This window comes from Acanthochromis polyacanthus, chromosome 9, assembly GCF_021347895.1.
Source record: "Acanthochromis polyacanthus isolate Apoly-LR-REF ecotype Palm Island chromosome 9, KAUST_Apoly_ChrSc, whole genome shotgun sequence".
Lineage (NCBI taxonomy): Eukaryota > Metazoa > Chordata > Actinopteri > Pomacentridae > Acanthochromis > Acanthochromis polyacanthus.
In genome coordinates this window covers 16,648,869-16,667,802 of record NC_067121.1, presented here as the reverse complement: position 1 = coordinate 16,667,802, position 18,934 = coordinate 16,648,869, and the positions used below count along the sequence as shown (strand labels likewise).

The window sequence follows — 18,934 nt, the reverse complement described above, 5'->3', positions numbered from 1 at the left end:
TAATGTGTTTTGTAACAATAAATACTGAAGCTTTTTCACATCTTTCCAGTGCAAAATCATAGTCTAGGATAAAAGATAATGTCCGATAATTCAGATATTGTCTAAAACACTTACGGTTTCACTGAAGAACAGTGAGGTGAGGGACAGGATCCCATTTCTAGTCATAAACATAATGGCAGTAGCCTTGCCTGGAAAATCCAGACTGACTTTATTTATGTATTAATATAAATACAAATAAAGGCAGTCTGGCATTGTGATGACAGGAGACGATTTCAAAAAGGAGGGGCTAACGAATCCAGCTTGAACGAGAAAGAACCAATCAGCGTAACATGGATGTGACGCACAAACAAATCGACCTTGAAGTCCATGTAGTCCAAACAACAATGGCATGCAGCCGAGAAAGCATCGCGGTGAATGATTACTGCCGTTTTTGTCACAAAAATCTGCGAATACATGGGGTACTCTCAAGTACAACACTTATTTTTGAAAAGGCTACGCAACAAAAGACTCCTTCCGAACGATTAGCGGTGTTAGGAATAACTTTAAATCGGAGCCAAACCAAGTCTGTGTATGTGTAAACGTTGCTTAAATTTACTCACACGTTTGGAACGGGATTTTCCTCTGTACAAACAATGGCAAGAAGCCGAAAGTAACGAGCCATCCACTGCCTCCTCATCGTCGGAAACGTCAAGTGAAAAGAGGTAACGACTAACGCCATCCAAAACCCCAAGAGACCACAGAAAGATTTGCTTTGGCCCCCCTCCTCCTCCTCCGGCATCATCTTCGAGGCGCTGAAGATGACGCAGCATTAACTCCCGCCTCCCGTGCTATGATTGGTCATACCAAACTGTCCCGGGAGGGAAACGCGATTCAATTTGCCCAATGCCAAACTGACTCTCCTGCATCTCCTAACATGGAGATGGGAGATTACATGGAGATTCAGTTTGGATTTTCCAAGCTAGCAGTGGCCTAGCTGTGCTAGACAACCCATGGCAACTAATTTAATTCTCTGCCAGGGTGGGTCTAGTTACCCTCGGTAAGCCTCGAGGTTGGATGCTCCTAAAACTGGCCGACGAATCACCATGAAATGTAGAGTCAGAAGGCGGGCGTAACTAAGTGACGACAGAGGTGCGACGATTCTGACAGAAACAACCAGAAACAACTAGCCTAGCTGCTCTAGACAACCCATGGCAACGAATTTAATTCTCTGCCAGGGTCGACAACAAAAACGACAACAGTCGGTGAGCACCATTAGCACCGACTCTGAATAATCTTTCTGTTAACATGTCTGTAATATACTTGAGCTTCACCCATTGACTGTATAAATAAGGCTTCACCAAACTACCGCATCCTCTGATTTCCGGCGCTCTAGGAACTACGTCAGCCTATTCGTTGCGCTGATTGGTTGTATACCTACCCAATTTCTGCAGAGCGATTTGAAAGACAACCTTTTAGCCCGCCTCCCTCAATGTCGAGAGTTCCTAGACCCTTGTGTCTTCAGAGCTGGGTCTCGGCTATAATGGCAGCACAAAGTCTTCATTTTAAATTAAATGATTCCTTTTTGCTGCCCCTATACCTCAAGTGCAACAGTGTTCTTTCCTCTCCTGAAAATATATCAAACAACTTCTGTCTTCCTGTAAGGTTTTGGCAGATTTTTCTGGTTTGGCCAGACAACACACTGACGTTCAAAAAATTTCATCTAGGCCAAAGTTTCCCACGACAGCTTTGTTCTCTCCATATATGTCATTGCTATCACTTGTGTCTTGTCAAGGAAAGCTTCAGGAAACCTCAGTATGAATTCATGCAACATGGGGCCGCATTACAGGTTCTGACCATGGGAAATGTGTGAGAGAACAGGTGAGATATAGAGCTAAGGGAGGTTGCTTTGCTCTGTCTTATCAGTCAGATTGGCAGCCATGGGTTAAAGGTCTGATGAAAAAAGGTTCTCCATTTGAAGATAAAGTATAACCATTTTAGAATTTTCCCAGAAAGTAGTGTCTATATGAACACTTGGTCTTAATTAAATACATTTTTTTCATTTTAGAAAACCTTTATGTTTTTAATAGTATGTAGGGGGTTTTTTTGTTTTTGTTTTTTTGTTTGTTTTATCTTTGAAAGCCCAGTGCAAACAGAAGTTCTTCCCATACAGATATTTTCAGTTGATTGACTGGATCTAAGTTCAGGCTGAGGTTAGTAGAGCTATTCTGGAAATAATGAAAGGTCATCAAACTCAATGCACTTCTTGAGAGCACATTCACTAGGAAAATAATAGATGAATTACATTCTATTTATTTGCCAAAGTAAGTCATAGTAATTTAGCAAAAGAGCATTCAGCATTACAACAACCCACTATTATTCAGTTACTCATAGATACTAATTTTCCAGTTGAGTGCTATTAAAGCTGAAATGGGCAAAAATTTGAAGAAAAAAGCCCCTGAAAACTTTAAAATTAAAATAATGTATATATATATATGTGTGTGTGTGTGTGTGTGTGTATATATATTATAATCGTTTTAAGCTGGCCTGCATCCACTGTCACGAACTGGGCTGGGGGACCAGAGCAGAGAACCACACTACCAGGGCTGGCTGAGTGCAAATGGTTTATTGTGTGGGGTGAAGATGGTGGCTAGGTGGGGGAAAACCAGGGCGTAGGAGCGGGGAGCTTCGGGCAGGAGTGGGGGATCCAGGCAGGAGTGGGGGTCCAGGCAGGAGTGGGGGGTCCAGGCAGGAGTGGGGGGTCCAGGCAGGAGTGGGGGGTCCAGGCAGGAGTGGGGGGTCCAGGCAGGAGTGGGGGGTCCAGGCAGGAGTGGGGGATCCAGGCAGGAGTGGGGGATCCAGGCAGGAGTGGGGGCTCCAGGCAGGAGTGGAGGTTCCAGGCAGGAGTGGAGGTTCCAGGCAGGAGTGGAGGTTCCAGGCAGGAGTGGAGGTTCCAGGCAGGAGTGGAGGTTCCAGGCAGGAGTGGGGGGTCCAGGCAGGAGTGGGGGTCCAGGCAGGAGTGGGGGTTCCAGGCAGGAGTGGGGGTTCCCGGGCAGCCGAACTAAACAAAAGCAAGAGAAAACAAGTCAAGAACACGGCGGAACTTAAAACAGAAAATACTGAAGGCGGCTAGAGAGCGAACCGAACTGTATCGTTTCTTGTTCAATACTCTGGCAGGGAGTGGAAGGTTGAGCCGGTCTTTATTGTAGTGGTGAGTCATTAATGAGATGGTTGTCAGCTGCCCGGGAGACGTGGAGATGGTTGATTGCCTGAGTGGAGTCAGCTGGAGAAGCTAGACTCCACTCAGGCACTGAGCTGCAGGGAAAAGACAGGACAGGGGAGCAGATGAAAATAGACAGGGCAGGCAGGGCAGAGGAACAGAAGAAACAGGTGGGGCAGAGGAGCGGATGAGGGACAGGCAGGGCAGAGAAGCGGATGAGGGACAGGCAGGGCAGAGGAGCGGATGAGGGACAGGCAGGGCAGAGGAGCGGATGAGGGACAGGCAGGGCAGAGGAGCGGATGAGGGACAGGCAGGGCAGAGGAGCGGATGAGGGACAGGCAGGGCAGAGGAGCGGATGAGGGACAGGCAGGGCAGAGGAGCGGATGAGGGACAGGCAGGGCAGAGGAAACAGGAGAGGGGGGAGAAGAGCAAGTGGGAAAAGGGATATTTTGGGAATGTCAGGTGGGAAGGATGGGGGTGAGGAGGGAGCCCTGACAGCACCCCCCCTCAATGGGCGCCTCCTGGCGCCCTACGGAACCAGCCGGGGCGAGAACCCACGGCCACCAAGGGCAGCCAGGAGCCCCACAGGAAAAACTAGAAGGGCCCACAGGGGAAACTGGAAGGGCCCACAGGGGAAACTGGAAGGGCCCACAGGGGAAACTGGAAGGGCCCACAGGGGAAACTGGAAGGGCCCAAAGGGGAAACTAGAAGGGGCAGGATTGGGACTGGGCAGGACTGAACTGAGGGCAGGACTGGGCAGGACTGAACTGAGGGCAGGACTGGGCAGGACTGAACTGAGGGCAGGACTGGGCAGGACTGAACTGAGGGCAGGGAAGGGCCGGACTGAACTGAGGGCAGGGAAGGGCCGGACTGGACTGAGGGAAGGGAAGGGCCGGACTGGACTGAGTGAAGGGAAGGGAAGGGAAGGGCCGGACTGGACTGAGTGAAGGGAAGGGAAGGGAAGGGCCGGACTGGACTGAGTGAAGGGAAGGGAAGGGAAGGGCCGGACTGGACTGGGTGAAGGGAAGGGAAGGGCCGGACTGGACTGGGTGAAGGGAAGGGAAGGGCCGGACTGGACTGGGTGAAGGGAAGGGAAGGGCCGGACTGGACTGGGTGAAGGGAAGGACCGGACAGAACTAGCAGGGCAGTAGCTCTGGGGGTCGGCCCGAAGGCTCAACTGGCCGAGGATGGATAGGGCGGAGGGTCCGTTCCGGTGGGCGACCCGGGGGTCGGGCTGGCCGTGGATGGCCAGGACGGAGTGTCCGTTCCGGTGGGCGGCCCGGTCGAGGCTGGGCAAGCCAGAGGGTCCGTTCCGGTGGGCGGCCCGGGGGTCGGGCTGGCCGTGGATGGGCAGGACGGAGTGTCCGTTCCGGTGGGCGGCCTGGTCGAGGCTGGGCAAGCCAGAGGGTCCGTTCCGGTGGGCGGCCCGGTGGCGGTAAAGGCCGAGGCCGGACGGGCTGGAGGGACCGCTTCGGAGGGAGGCCTGGAGGCGGGGCCGGCCGAAGCCGGACTCGCCGGAGGGTCCTCTTCTGAGGACGGCCTGGGGCCCAGACAGACATGCGGGGCCGCTCCGGCGGACGGCCCAGGGACTGGGCAGGTAGGGACCGGACAGACATGCGGGGCCGGCTCAGGGACTGGGCAGGTAGGGACCGGACAGACATGCGGGGCCGGCTCAGGGACTGGGCAGGTAGGGACCGGACAGACATGCGGGGCCGCTCCGGCGGACGGCCCAGGGACTGGGCAGGTAGGGGCCGGACAGACAGGCGGGGCCGCTCCGGCGGACGGCCCAGGGACTGGGCAGGTAGGGGCCGGACAGACAGGCGGGGCCGCTCCGGCGGACGGCCCGGGGGCCGGACAGACAGGCGGGGCCGCTCCGGCGGACGGCCCGGGGGCCGGACAGACAGGCGGGGCCGCTCCGGCGGACGGCCCGGGGGCCGGGCAGACAGGCGGGGCCGCTCCGGCGGACGGCCCGGGGGCCGGGCAGACAGGCGGGGCCGCTCCGGCGGACGGCTCCGAGGCCGGGCAGACTGGCGGGGCCGCTCCGGCGGACGGCCCAGGGACTGGACAGGTAGGGGCCGGACAGACAGGCGGGGCCGCTCCGGCGGACGGCCCGGGGGCCGGACAGACAGGCGGGGCCGCTCCGGCGGACGGCCCGGGGGCCGGACAGACAGGCGGGGCCGCTCCGGCGGACGGCCCGGGGACCGGACAGGGCAGAGGGGCCGCTCCGGCGGACGGCTCCGAGGCCGGACAGGGCAGAGGGGCCGCTCCGGCGGACGGCTCCGAGGCCGGACAGGGCAGAGGGGCCGCTCCGGCGGACGGCTCCGAGGCCGGACAGGGCAGAGGGGCCGCTCCGGCGGACGGCTCGGGGGCCGGACAGGGCAGAGGGGCCGCTCCGGCGGACGGCCCGGGGGCCGGACAGGGCAGAGGAGCCGCTCCGGGGGCGGAGCCGGGTCCGGTGGGTCCTCCGGGGGCGGAGCCGGGTCCGGTGGGTCCTCCGGGGGCGGAGCCGGGTCCGGTGGGTCCTCCGGGGGCGGAGCCGGGTCCGGTGGGTCCTCTGGGGGCGGAGCCGAACACTGGGCCAGGGGCCCCTCCGGGGGCGGCGCAGGATCCAGGGGCCCCTCCGGGGGCGGCGCAGGATCCAGGGGCCCCTCCGGGGGCGGCGCAGGATCCAGGGGCGGTGCAGGAGGCGGAGCCTTAAGCCCTTCGACGGCTGCCGAAGTCCTGGGGGCCGGAGGCGGTGCGTCGGCCACCGCGGAAACTGGAGGCGGTGCGTCGGCCGCCGCGGAAACTGGAGGCGGTGCGTCGGCCGCCGCGGAAACTGGAGGCGGTGCGTCGGCCGCCGCGGAAACTGGAGGCGGTGCGTCGACCGCCGCGGAAACTGGAGGCGGTGCGTCGACCGCCGCGGAAACTGGAGGCGGTGCGTCGGCCGCCGCGGAAACTGGAGGCGGTGCGTCGGCCGCCGCGGAAACTGGAGGCGGTGCGTCGGCCGCCGCGGAAACTGGAGGCGGTGCGTCGGCCGCCGCGGAAACTGGAGGCGGTGCGTCGGCCGCCGCGGAAACTGGAGGCGGTGCGTCGACCGCCGCGGAAACTGGAGGCGGTGCGTCGACCGCCGCGGAAACTGGAGGCGGTGCGTCGACCGCCGCGGAAACTGGAGGCGGTGCGTCGACCGCCGCGGAAACTGGAGGCGGTGCGTCGACCACCGCGGAAACTGGAGGCGGTGCGTCGACCACCGCGGAAACTGGAGGCGGTGCGTCTACCACCGCGGGAACTGAAGGCGGTGCGTCTACCACCGCGGGAACTGAAGGCGGTGCGTCTACCACCGCGGGAACTGAAGGCGGTGCGTCGACCACCGCAGGAACTGAAGGCGGGTGGCTGCCATGGGGGAGCGTGATGGAGCTGTCCAGGAAGTCCCGTATTTCCTGGGGTAGGCGGCAGGTTAGCTCGGGCCTCTGGGCAGCTAACCTGCGTGCCAAGATTACTGTGCTCTCCCTGCCAGTCTCCTTCCACTCCCACCAGAGGTCGCTTACTGCATAAAAAAAAATGCTGTTCTCCTTGCAGGAAAAGAAAAAAACATAGCATGAACCTGCATCCTGGGCCGGCACCTGGCTCAGGGGTTCCGAGGACTGGGTCGGGGTCCGGTTCTGGGGAGCAGAGGTCGGGGTCGGGGTCCGGTTCTGGGGAGCAGAGGTCGGGGTCGGGGTCCGGTTCTGGGGAGCAGAGGTCGGGGTCCGGTTCTGGGGAGCTGGGGACAGAAAGATGGCTCCCGTGTGAACTGGAGACGGAGGGCTGGAGTCATTTATTGACATGGTGGCTGGGGAAGGACTGACGATGACCAGACGAGGAGCAGAGCAGAGGGATTCCACCTACGGGGACGGCGAGGGTTGTGAAGGGGAGAGGATGGGTCCAACCCCGGTAGTGGGCTCTCTGGGTCCGTTTTGTGGCCAGAGTATTCTGTCACGAACTGGGCTGGGGGACCAGAGCAGAGAACCACACTACCAGGGCTGGCTGAGTGCAAATGGTTTATTGTGTGGGGTGAAGATGGTGGCTAGGTGGGGGAAAACCAGGGCGTAGGAGCGGGGAGCTTCGGGCAGGAGTGGGGGATCCAGGCAGGAGTGGGGGTCCAGGCAGGAGTGGGGGGTCCAGGCAGGAGTGGGGGGTCCAGGCAGGAGTGGGGGGTCCAGGCAGGAGTGGGGGGTCCAGGCAGGAGTGGGGGATCCAGGCAGGAGTGGGGGATCCAGGCAGGAGTGGGGGATCCAGGCAGGAGTGGGGGCTCCAGGCAGGAGTGGAGGTTCCAGGCAGGAGTGGAGGTTCCAGGCAGGGGTGGGGGTCCAGGCAGGAGTGGGGGTTCCAGGCAGGAGTGGAGGTTCCAGGCAGGAGTGGGGGTCCAGGCAGGAGTGGGGGTTCCAGGCAGGAGTGGGGGTTCCCGGGCAGCCGAACTAAACAAAAGCAAGAGAAAACAAGTCAAGAACACGGCGGAACTTAAAACAGAAAATACTGAAGGCGGCTAGAGAGCGAACCGAACTGTATCGTTTCTTGTTCAATACTCTGGCAGGGAGTGGAAGGTTGAGCCGGTCTTTATTGTAGTGGTGAGTCATTAATGAGATGGTTGTCAGCTGCCCGGGAGACGTGGAGATGGTTGATTGCCTGAGTGGAGTCAGCTGGAGAAGCTAGACTCCACTCAGGCACTGAGCTGCAGGGAAAAGACAGGACAGGGGAGCAGATGAAAATAGACAGGGCAGGCAGGGCAGAGGAACAGAAGAAACAGGTGGGGCAGAGGAGCGGATGAGGGACAGGCAGGGCAGAGAAGCGGATGAGGGACAGGCAGGGCAGAGAAGCGGATGAGGGACAGGCAGGGCAGAGGAGCGGATGAGGGACAGGCAGGGCAGAGGAGCGGATGAGGGACAGGCAGGGCAGAGGAAACAGGAGAGGGGGGAGAAGAGCAAGTGGGAAAAGGGATATTTTGGGAATGTCAGGTGGGAAGGATGGGGGTGAGGAGGGAGCCCTGACATCCACAAGAGCACAATAACAGAGATGTTTCAAGCAACACCCTCTGAAGTCAACTAATTCATGAGCAGACAATAAGGACAAGAAGGGTGAAAGTGATTCTAATTCTGCTGTTTTATTCTCTTGTGAAGCCAGTGCTGTTGAACCAGAGCCAGGAGTGGTGGGATCTAAACATGAATAGTTCTACACACAATTTTATCTAAAATTTAAGGATGTGACGTGTCTCATTTGACAATTCCCCTCCATAGGACTTGTTCAAAATTCTACATTTTTTGATCATATGATATGAAAAAAATAAACATATGGAAGAGGTGTAAAACAAAATTAAAAAGATGAGATTTCATGTGATTTGTGTAGTTTACATTCTTGTGAGAGGAAAAAAAACTTATTTGGGCTACTTTTGCATGCATTCTGAACACAGTTAAACACGATTATTACATCAGTTTGGCAAAAATGCAGATTTTTGTTTAATAGTTTTACCATTTAACAAAATGTTATTCATGTAACTGTGACCAGCAATAGTAATTTACAATAGTTAAGCAAAACATACACTTTATTAACTATGTGGCTTTATTTATTTATTTATTTTTTTAAAAATAACAGCCACTGAAAAGTTCAACTTGAACATTAGCAAAAAGTGAACATTTCAAAAACTTGCCAGTTCAGGTTCTGTATTTAATGAGTTCTGCGCTTCTCCTCTCTTGTCTTGAATCGGTGATGCTTGGAACTGTCACAAGGAAGAAAAGTTGTGTTAGACAGAGTGAGTCTGTCAACACAGCACCAAGCAGCTAGGGGAAGCCAAGGTTAGGTAGCAGCCAGAGGAGACTGTTGCTGTCTACTCTCAAATGTTAACACAAACTACACCCAAATTTTACTTATTTGTTTGTACAGATTTGTTCATTTGTTTTATTTGTGCCATACACAAAGACCCCTGACACAGTCCGCCTGGTTCTATTACAGCCTGATAGATTTTACAGACTGGCTCAGGCCCTCACTTAGGGGAATGTAATGACTTGTTGCAACAGCAGTACTGTGTGTGTGGAACAACATTATCTAGAGATGTAGATTTACAAATGTAATCTACTGAATCTTTGGATTCATTAGTAAGCTGTAGAGTTTAGTTATTTGGTATAATATGTAATTTGGTAATTCAGATTGACTGACACTTCAGTAAGGTGCAATAGTAACTTAACTAACATTACCACTAACCCATTTTGTCTGTTACATAGCACTAATCATTTCATTGTCTCTAAAAGTATATTTTTACCCTTATGGGAGCTGAAGGAGCATAGTTTAAAGGCGGGACAGAGACGCTAGATGATCTCCAGTGTCTCCTCAGGGAGGGTCACTTGTTTGGATAAAGGATAATATCAATTGCTGTTGGGCTGTATGTAGGATAAAGGGTCATTCTAACTTTATGAAATGTGTCTTTTTAATGGCATTAGTTCAAAGGCCGGACATGCAGAGGATCTCTTTCCTCTTGTGACCCATACTGGTTACAGAAAAACTCTCCTATTTCAATATGACAATGCCAGCGGCAAAAGCATCGCATCCCACTGCTCCCCTGAGTCCACATCCTCTACTCTATCAGCCTGCAAGCTGCACCGGTTGAGCCTGATGATCCAGATTTTGCTAGTTTTTAATTAAGAGGAAGGTCAAATCTCATCGCTCTTGACTTCAGGGAGCGGCTGCTGTCTGCATGGCAGAAGAGCTACACCCAGTCATTAATTTTATGGAGCAGGGACTTTAATTGATTAAAAAGTTAAGGACTATGGGGAATGTGTGGTAAGAGGCACTACTATTTAGTTGCTGTGAATGTGGGGTGTGTTCATTCTGTTATGCTGTGAAGATTGTGATTCAGCATTTAACCTGAAGAAAGAGAATTTTTTTTTAACATAACATTACGATTGCTTATGACCAACATGTATAGCCTCATCAATTTTTATTTACTTGTTAATTTTAATCACTGCTAAATTTATGTCACTGCATATGACAATTTCTGAACAATCACAGAAGGTGTGGTTAAAGTACAGTGGTAAAGTGGTTAGTGCATTAGTAGAAGGTTCTGGGTTTGAACATGTCAGTCATCCGGGGAGCTGTGGAGAATTTGCATGCTCTACCTGTGTCTGAATGAGGTTTCTCTGGCTGCTCTGACTTCCTCCCACAGTCCAAAGACATGACTGGTAGGTTAACTGGTAATTCTAATAGGTGTGAGCATTCATATTCATATAATTGTGCACGATAAGTTAATGGAACTGTGCATAATAGGGCAATAAAATGTGTATTGCACAAGCCATTCTAAGAATTTGTTGAAGTTTGTATTTATGAAGAGTTCAGGTTTTTAGAAATGTGTTCGTAACACTCAGTGATTGCATGTATAGTACATTTCAATGCAAAATAGTGAGGTAAAACTGAGAAAGATGTTCACAAACATTCACTTTACCTCAGACCTTATTCACCGATTTTCTACTGCTGCTTATCAATGATACAGAACAGGGTATAGTTTCCCTTGTTTCCTGCAGTTATCCATCAATAATGTGAGATGTCACAGTAAGGCCAGGAAGTCAATTAGAATGGATGTATTTCTGACTGCTGCTGTCATTTCTCTGTCTCATGTTCGCTGGCAGTCATAGACAACAGATACCCAGCTTCTTGGTCTCAGATAGGGAAAATCTTACCTCGGCAGCCAAACAAACACAGGCATGATGTGAAACCATGAGCTGTCCAAACCTCTGGGGAGGTCTTCTGTGTCACATTTATTTGATGCTTTCCTTCCCAAGTGTTTCTGTATCGTTCAACCCCCTCCTCACAAGAAGCTGAGGTCACTCATTGTAATCTTTACACTCTTAGGAATAAAATCAAATGTGGATAATTACATTTGGATTAAAACTGGAATATATAATGGCAACAAACACAGTCTGTTCTGCCTCTGAGAGAGCTCTTTTGCTGGGAGTAAACACAGCTCTCTCTGAATTGAAAAGTGCCAAGGAGTCTATGTAATTTACTCTCTGCTCATTCAATTTGTTTGATTCACACAAGAGAAAGTGCTACAAACTTGCGCTTTAAAAAAAAACAAAAAAAAAACTCATGTCTGGAAGCACGCTTGTTCCATGTGGTCAAAAGGGGGGTGGATTTGGGTGTATAAAGACGTCAGAGCTTCTTTCTTCTCCTGTCAAGAGCATCTGTCGGCTCTGTCACAATTTGGTCTAATAAACCAGCTCTGCCAACTGGTAGGGTTTCCTGCCTGAAGGCTCCCTTGCCAAACAACACAGTAACTTTGAAGACTAAGAAAAAAGAGAATTCTCCGGCTATGCATCGTCTCTTTATTCCATCATCTCTCTATCAGATTGCTGTTTTGTGCTCAATTAGTGAATCTTACAGAGTGCTTTTCATTAAGCTCTCAGAGTTGCAAAAGTGACCTTATTCGCATCGCTGTTCTCTCCACAGGGGAAGCAACAAATGAGGCCTTGTTTTTGTAAAGGAGAGCATAATGAAGCTTTGTGGAGGCACGATCCAAGTCAGATAACCCACCAGGATTTCAATTTACCCCTGTCAAAAATTTTGAAAGGCAAAAATAAACGTCACCACAAGGGCAGACTTTGTGTATTCCCCTCAGAAGGTATTGATTCAATGGGTGCAGAATGATGCCTATTCATGTCTCTGTCTTTTGTTGTTTTCCTTTTGTCTCAGGTGCAAGTGCAACCTGCATGCCAACAGCTGTGTGTTTGACAAGGGGAAGCTGGGCTGTGAGTGTGAACACAACACCACAGGCCCAGACTGCAGTCGCTGCAAGAGACATTACCACGGAAGAGCTTGGAGTGTGGGCTCCTATCTTCCAATACCCAAAGGAACTGCAAATATATGTAAGTATGGAAGCATTTTTAAAGTGCTGTAGAGAAGAACTGGCCATGCAGCTAATTTACAGGTGTTACTGCTGGCTGATGACACACCATTTCCATTCTTGTTATTAAATTAATGTGAATAGTACTCCTACTGATTCTTTACCAATGAATTTGGTATCACTACCTCATGGTATCGCTGAGGCAGAAGGTGATCTTTTGCATTATCCCCATTATAATCTTGGACGGGAGTTGAGTCACATTTATCAAATCCCATGCCTAAGGCAGGGGGCTCATTGCTTCAATAAATCTAATACAGCCACACAGGGATGTGGTGGTAGACGGCCAGGCGAGACCAGATGGTGGAAGATCTAGCCCTCTGGTCCCCCATTCACACTGATTCAACCTTGCAGTCAGAAACACTCATGGTAGCAGTCTGCTGGGATTGACAGCAGGTTTTTCAGATGCTCAGTTTGATTGTTTGACTTGATTTCTCAGATGCGGTGCTGTGATTAGATTTGTACAGAGATATGATATTGCTATTGATCCACTGTATTTGTGTTCACAAATGTGTGCAGTGACACTGCTTTTTGTGTTGGCTCTTAGGGCTATTCCTTGTTGATGAAACTGAACAATTTTCGTATGTATGTATGAAAATGTGTTTTATGAGTTTGCTGCTGTGTATGCATGTATGTGCACAAAGCTTTGTGCTCACACAACACATTTGATTGTGTGTAGGAGTCTGTGGGAACGTTTGTGAACTCTAAGGAGATATAGCTGGATTTACCCTTCCACCTCTTCTGTGTTATGAGTCTCCCTGCAATGTGGTGCTCACTGTCAGATTGACAGGGCGTTATTAAAAATCCAACACTTGGCCGCATCTGCGCTGAACTGATGAAACCAGGGTCTAGCCATATCAAAAGCAATATTAGCACTTGTTTGGCAGTGGCATAAAATGCAATAATGTTGCACATGGAAGTGACGTATGAATATTGGTCCCCCAGGTGTTAAATGAATGCACTTTTGTCTTGAATTATTCTTGTTTCTCTCATAAGTAGAGCTTGGCCCCCTAACATGCCTTTATCCATTATATGAAGCTCATTTTCCGATGCAGATATTAAACATACAGTCCTTGTATTAAGATAAATTTGCTGAATGTGCAAAATCTAATTATGGTTTAATAGCGTTCATCTGTCATCAAGTCTTCCTCTTTAATCATGGAAATCATTTATATCACAGGTAAGAACAGAGCAGGGTCTATTACAAATTCAAACCCCTGCATATGCAGATATATGGACATCCGTGACCCTTCATCTAATAAATTAAAGCCCAAACTGGAGCCCTGTGTTGCTATGGGCCATAGCTGTCAGCAACAGAGTGACTAAGATTGGTTCAAATCCCAGATTTTTAAAAAAAATGAAGGAGAAAACCATAATTTGTCCGCAGAGCGCAAGAGGAATCACTTCGAGAATTATGTTGACAGTCCACTTTGCAGGGAGTGTCAACTCATCTTGTGTTCCCAAGCAGGTTCAGAGGTTAAGGAGGGCTATGACTGAGACTTTGATCAGACTGTGGAAAGTGTTTTGGCAATATTGTTTGCCTTTCATTTCTCACACAGAGCAACTATTGGTGAGAAATTGCAGCCTGCTTGCTCTCTTGCAAATTAGAGCTTTTAAAAATCAGTGCTTTTCCTGCTGCTGCAATGTTGTGCTCTTGCCAACAGTTGTTGTGACAACCCCAAATGGGTAATGAAGTGATGAATAGGGTGTGAACAATATGAAAATCCCAGTGACATATAATCACAGAGGACAACGTAATAAACCTTATGAAAAGAATCAGAAATTCCATGAATTGTGGGGTAGGATTTGTTTGGTGATGACATTAATGTTGCACAAAGATAGCGAATCCACAGCCAAAGAGTTGCCAAAGTCCGATCCAGCTCACTGACAAGCCTGAGTCAGTGATTGGAGATGTGTGTTCTCTGTTTTCTTTTGCTTTGTTTCATTTCCACTCAGGTGGGATATCTTATGGTACGGGTGTGAATTGTTATTCTTTAGTTTATCTAATTCTTTGCCTCAGTTTTCTACATATTGGAAATACCACTAATCTGAATATCAGAAACAGTTACAACAAACACAAATTTTGCAGATATTGTTTGACTGATAGAGTCTTGATTTATTCTTGATTCTTGATTCAAGTATGATAACACAGAAAATGACCATGACTGAACAAGAGCAGATAGGAAAAACAATCTATTCTTTGCACACATTCACCTTCCACATTCATAGTTGTAAAACTGTTGACATTTTGTCACTGGTAGACCTGTTATTATCATCAGAAGAAGGCGGATGTTGTACCATCCTGTGGTCTGGTTCTCTGATCCATAGCTGCTGCTAATCAGTGGAGACAATAGAAACCAAGTGGATGAGTGTTGGTGGGCTTTTTCAAGACAAACAGCATCATGTATTTTGTCATGTCATGTCCAAAGTTTCAAGTGTGAAATGAAATGAGTCCATGCCTTAATGAAACAATATTTATTTGCTTATTCCACAGGTATTCCCAGTAATCATGGACCAGTGCGTAAGTCATTAAAGCTTTCTAACTGGCATGCTGAGTAATAGTTTCCTCCATCAGTTCTGACTAAGTCTTGTTTGACTGATGAGGTTTGTACCAGAAATTGTGTTGTACGTTACTATGACCACTGATCATTATGTTTCACCTGTTTTTCTTTTTTCTTTTTTGGAAAGTCCATCTTAACATGGCTTTCATTTACAGTTGCATCCTAACATCTCACATACATGCAGGGAAGTGCACCAGTGCATGGTGTGACAAAACTTTGTATCTCTTCAATGCATTTCTAACAGTGACAACTGTTCCTAGAAATTTTTTGAACAAAATAAGCTGTATTTGAAACGAATAGAATTGGAGTTGTGTATAAATGACAAAGGACTGTATCATATTCCTCATACTTTAATTAATTTATTACAAATCATATTTACTGCACAATTCTGTTAACAGTTATGTATGCCATGCTGCTCTGTTTCATAGTTTCTGTTTCATATTTTCTTGCTTTTTCTGGAAAAAATTTATGTAAAATATTGTTCAGCATTTAATCAATGAGCAGTTAGCTTTATTAAAATTAATCTTTAAAAATTGGATATTAAATTATACTATGATCAGGAAAAAACTATCCAAACACTGCAGCATGCATTGCAAAATGGTCAGAAATATTAGTCATGTATAATTTGTTGTAACTGTTCTCAAACGTGCAAAAACACAAGTGTTTACTTGTTTGGCATTTACTGTAACTTGCTCCTTTGGAGAGGGAGTCCTGCATGTCTGGCCAATGTATCAGCACAGCAAGGAGAATGATTTCTTCTTTCTACACTACAATATTTTCTCTGAGCGCACAGACAAATATTTGCCCTAAGCCAAAGAAAGGAACCATCTTTTATGAAGGCGTGGGTTCTAGCCATGCATCCACATGCATGTTGATGCCAGAGAGTGACTCTACATAATAGATTACACAAGCAGCTGCCATGCATACACATCTCTGCATCTGTCTCATAGAAAATTGATTTAAACTGCATGAACACTGTTTTACATTAGCCCATTTACTATTCTAAATGTATGGCAGAACGTTTCCAGTAATTTTGAGATAAATCTGGGCAGATAAAAGTCATTACTGAAAAAGACTACAATCTATGCATGCTGTCCTTGTGCTTTAGCTACATTACAGCATGAATTATATGACAACCCAGTGTAATATATAACCTTTCCCATTTTTACACAGATCGAGCAAATGCTTCATCTCTTGGTGTTGCAAATCGTAACCAAGGTAGGCTTATAGGCTTTGTAACTTCAGCATGACATCAACAACACAAGGAAGGAACTGCCTGCTTATTGATAGGCCATTTATAAAGAAAAAACATGTAGTGCTGCAGAATATGCAAATTGCAGTATACAGCAGGTTGTTTTCCCAAAACCCAGATTCTTTCATCCTGCATGCACTTAAATACACGCTGGTCCTTACAAGGCAGACCTTTTGTTGCGAGAACGCTGTAGGGAATGGACCACATGCCTCGTGATCACTAAGTCACCAGCCTCCTAACCTCTTTGATCATGCTCTCTTTTTAATTACCCAGAATGCTGTCTGGGGGCGCACCCTTTCTGCCATATTCGCGAGACAAAAAAAAGGAAAGAGGAGAAGGAGAGGGAAGGAGAGAAGCGGCTCTAGGGGGGTTTATGTAGATTGATCTCCAGCTATCTCCAGCTAATCCTCAGGCCCAGATATCCTGTGTAGGGAGTGTTAAGTCACATCTGCACCACTGCTCTCACAGCCAGGAGAGAAAAAAAAAATGTAAACGAAGACTTTGAGGATTTCCAAAATCACTCTGACCTCACTTTTGTGGACTCATCTACAAAAGACATGCACCTGCATAAGCAATTCAGTGTTTTCTGCAGTCCATAGTGAAAAACAAATGATATTCAGTGATGAATTATAATCAATTCCAGTTTTCTGGTGTAATCTTTCCATATAAAGAGTCAGAACACACAGAACAGAAATACAGTGCCTTGTGAAAGTATTCGGCCCCCTTGAACTTTTCAACCTTTCGCCACATTTCAGGCTTCAAACATAAAGATATAAAATTTTAATTTTTTGTCAAGAATCAACAACAATTGGGACACATTTGTGAAGTGGAATGAAATTTATTGGATATTTTAAACTTTTTTAACAAATAAAAAAATGAAAAGTGGAGTGTCCAATATTATTCGGCCCCTTTACTTTCAGTGCAGCAAACTCACTCCAGAAGTTCAGTGAGGATCTCTGAATGATCCAATGTTGTCCTAAATGACTGATGATGATAAATAGAATCCACCTGTGTGTAATCAAGTCTCCGTATAAATGCACCTGCTCTGTGATAGTCTCAGGGTTCTGTTTAAAGTGCAGAGAGCATCATGAAGACCAAGGAACACACCAGGCAGGTCCGAGATACTGTTGTGGAGAAGTTTAAAGCCGGATTTGGATACAAAAAGATTTCCCAAGCTTTAAACATCTCAAGGAGCACTGTGCAAGCAATCATATTGAAATGGAAGGAGTATCAGACCACTGCAAATCTACCAAGACCCGGCCGTCCCTCTAAACTTTCACCTCGAACAAGGAGAAGACTGATCAGAGATGCAGCCAAGAGGCCCATGATCACTCTGGATGAACTGCAGAGATCTACAGCTGAGGTGGGAGAGTCTGTCCATAGGACAACAATCAGTCGTACACTGCACAAATCTGGCCTTTATGGAAGAGTGGCAAGAAGAAAGCCATTTCTCAAAGATATCCATAAAAAGTCTCATTTGAAGTTTGCCACAAGCCACCTGGGAGACACACCAAACATGTGGAAGAAGGTGCTCTGGTCAGATGAAACCAAAATGGAACTTTTTGGCCACAATGCAAAACGATATGTTTGGCGTAAAAGCAACACAGCTCATCACCCTGAACACACCATCCCCACTGTCAAACATGGTGGTGGCAGCCTCATGGTTTGGGCCTGCTTTTCTTCAGCAGGGACAGGGAAGATGGTTAAAACTGATGGGAAGATGAATGGAGCCAAATACAGGACCATTCTGGAAGAAAACCTGTTGGAGTCTGCAAAAGACCTGAGACTGGGACGGAGATTTATCTTCCAACAGGACAATGATCCGAAACATAAAGTCAAATCTACAATGGAATGGTTCACAAATAAACGTATCCAGGTGTTAGAATGGCCAAGTCAAAGTCCAGACCTGAATCCAATGGAGAATCTGTGGGCAGAGCTGAAGACTGCTGTTCACAAACGCTCTCCATCCAACCTCACTGAGCTCGAGCTGTTTTGCAAGGAAGAATGGGCAAGAATTTCCGTCTCTCGATGTGCAAAACTGATAGAGACATACCCCAAGCGACTTGCAGCTGTAATTGCAGCAAAAGGTGGCACTACAAAGTATTAATGCAAGGGGGCCAAATAATATTGCACGCCCCACTTTTCAGGTTTTTATTTCTTAAAAAAGTTTAAAATATCCAATAAATTTCGTTCCACTTCACGATTGTGTCCCACTTGTTGTTGATTCTTGACAAAAAATTAAAATTTTATATCTTTATGTTTGAAGCCTGAAATGTGGCGAAAGGTTAAAAAGTTCAAGGGGGCCGAATACTTCCACAAGGCACTGTACATTTTTATGAAAGTTTTGCATGTAGCTCTACTTCTTTTTCTGTATTAGTTGAGCTTTTAGAAAGACCCTCTGTGTTTTCAATTAAAAAAATCTTTCACGCAGAATGGACATTGTGTATCGCAAACACAGTGTCTCTGAAATAAATATGACAAAGTTGTTTAGCATGCTTACATAGGTATTTTGTGGAGCGATGGCTAAATCATTTTTAGCATCAATTAAGTTAAGAAGTAAAATAATTAAATCTGTCCAGTTCAGAATCAGAATCAATTTTGTTGTCATAATGAAATTGCACTTGCCCTCTCTAGTTATATCTTGTACCCCACCTTTCACTACTGTGATCCTGCACAGGATAAAGAGGGTATGGCCAAAAGAGGGATGAATGATTGATCTATGAAAATCTTGGCATGTTCAGTGCAATGTCAAAACAGTCAAAGGGGGCATTGTTGAAACATTTGTTTAATCTAAGCATCAAAGTATAATTATATCAACCAGAAAGAAGTGGCAAAGAAAGAAGCTTTTCACTAAAAAAAAAAAAAAAAAAAAAAGACTATATCTGTTGATTGACCACAAATCGTCAACTGTTTTTTTTAACTTTAGATAATTTGACACATTTCTACCACAACTGAAATATTGACCTGGACAGAGCTTGATTTATGCAACACATAAAACAACTCTTAGAGCAAACCAAGATGGA

At 47.9% G+C, this 18,934-nt stretch overlaps 1 protein-coding gene across 3 annotated transcripts in view; it reads left to right on the top strand.

Annotated features, from left to right (window-relative positions):
* The window catches only part of LOC110954531 (netrin-G1-like), an 83,343-nt gene that overhangs the window by 54,358 nt on the left and 10,051 nt on the right, over positions 1-18,934 (top strand). For 2 of the 3 annotated variants that reach the window (XM_022199114.2, XM_022199113.2), the window contains exons 4-6: positions 11,891-12,063; positions 14,593-14,619; positions 15,833-15,877. In XM_022199114.2, the coding sequence (XP_022054806.1) occupies positions 11,891-12,063; positions 14,593-14,619; positions 15,833-15,877 (245 nt within the window). The remainder of the gene's footprint in view (positions 1-11,890; positions 12,064-14,592; positions 14,620-15,832; positions 15,878-18,934) is intronic. The other variant, XM_022199115.2, reaches the window with a different exon arrangement.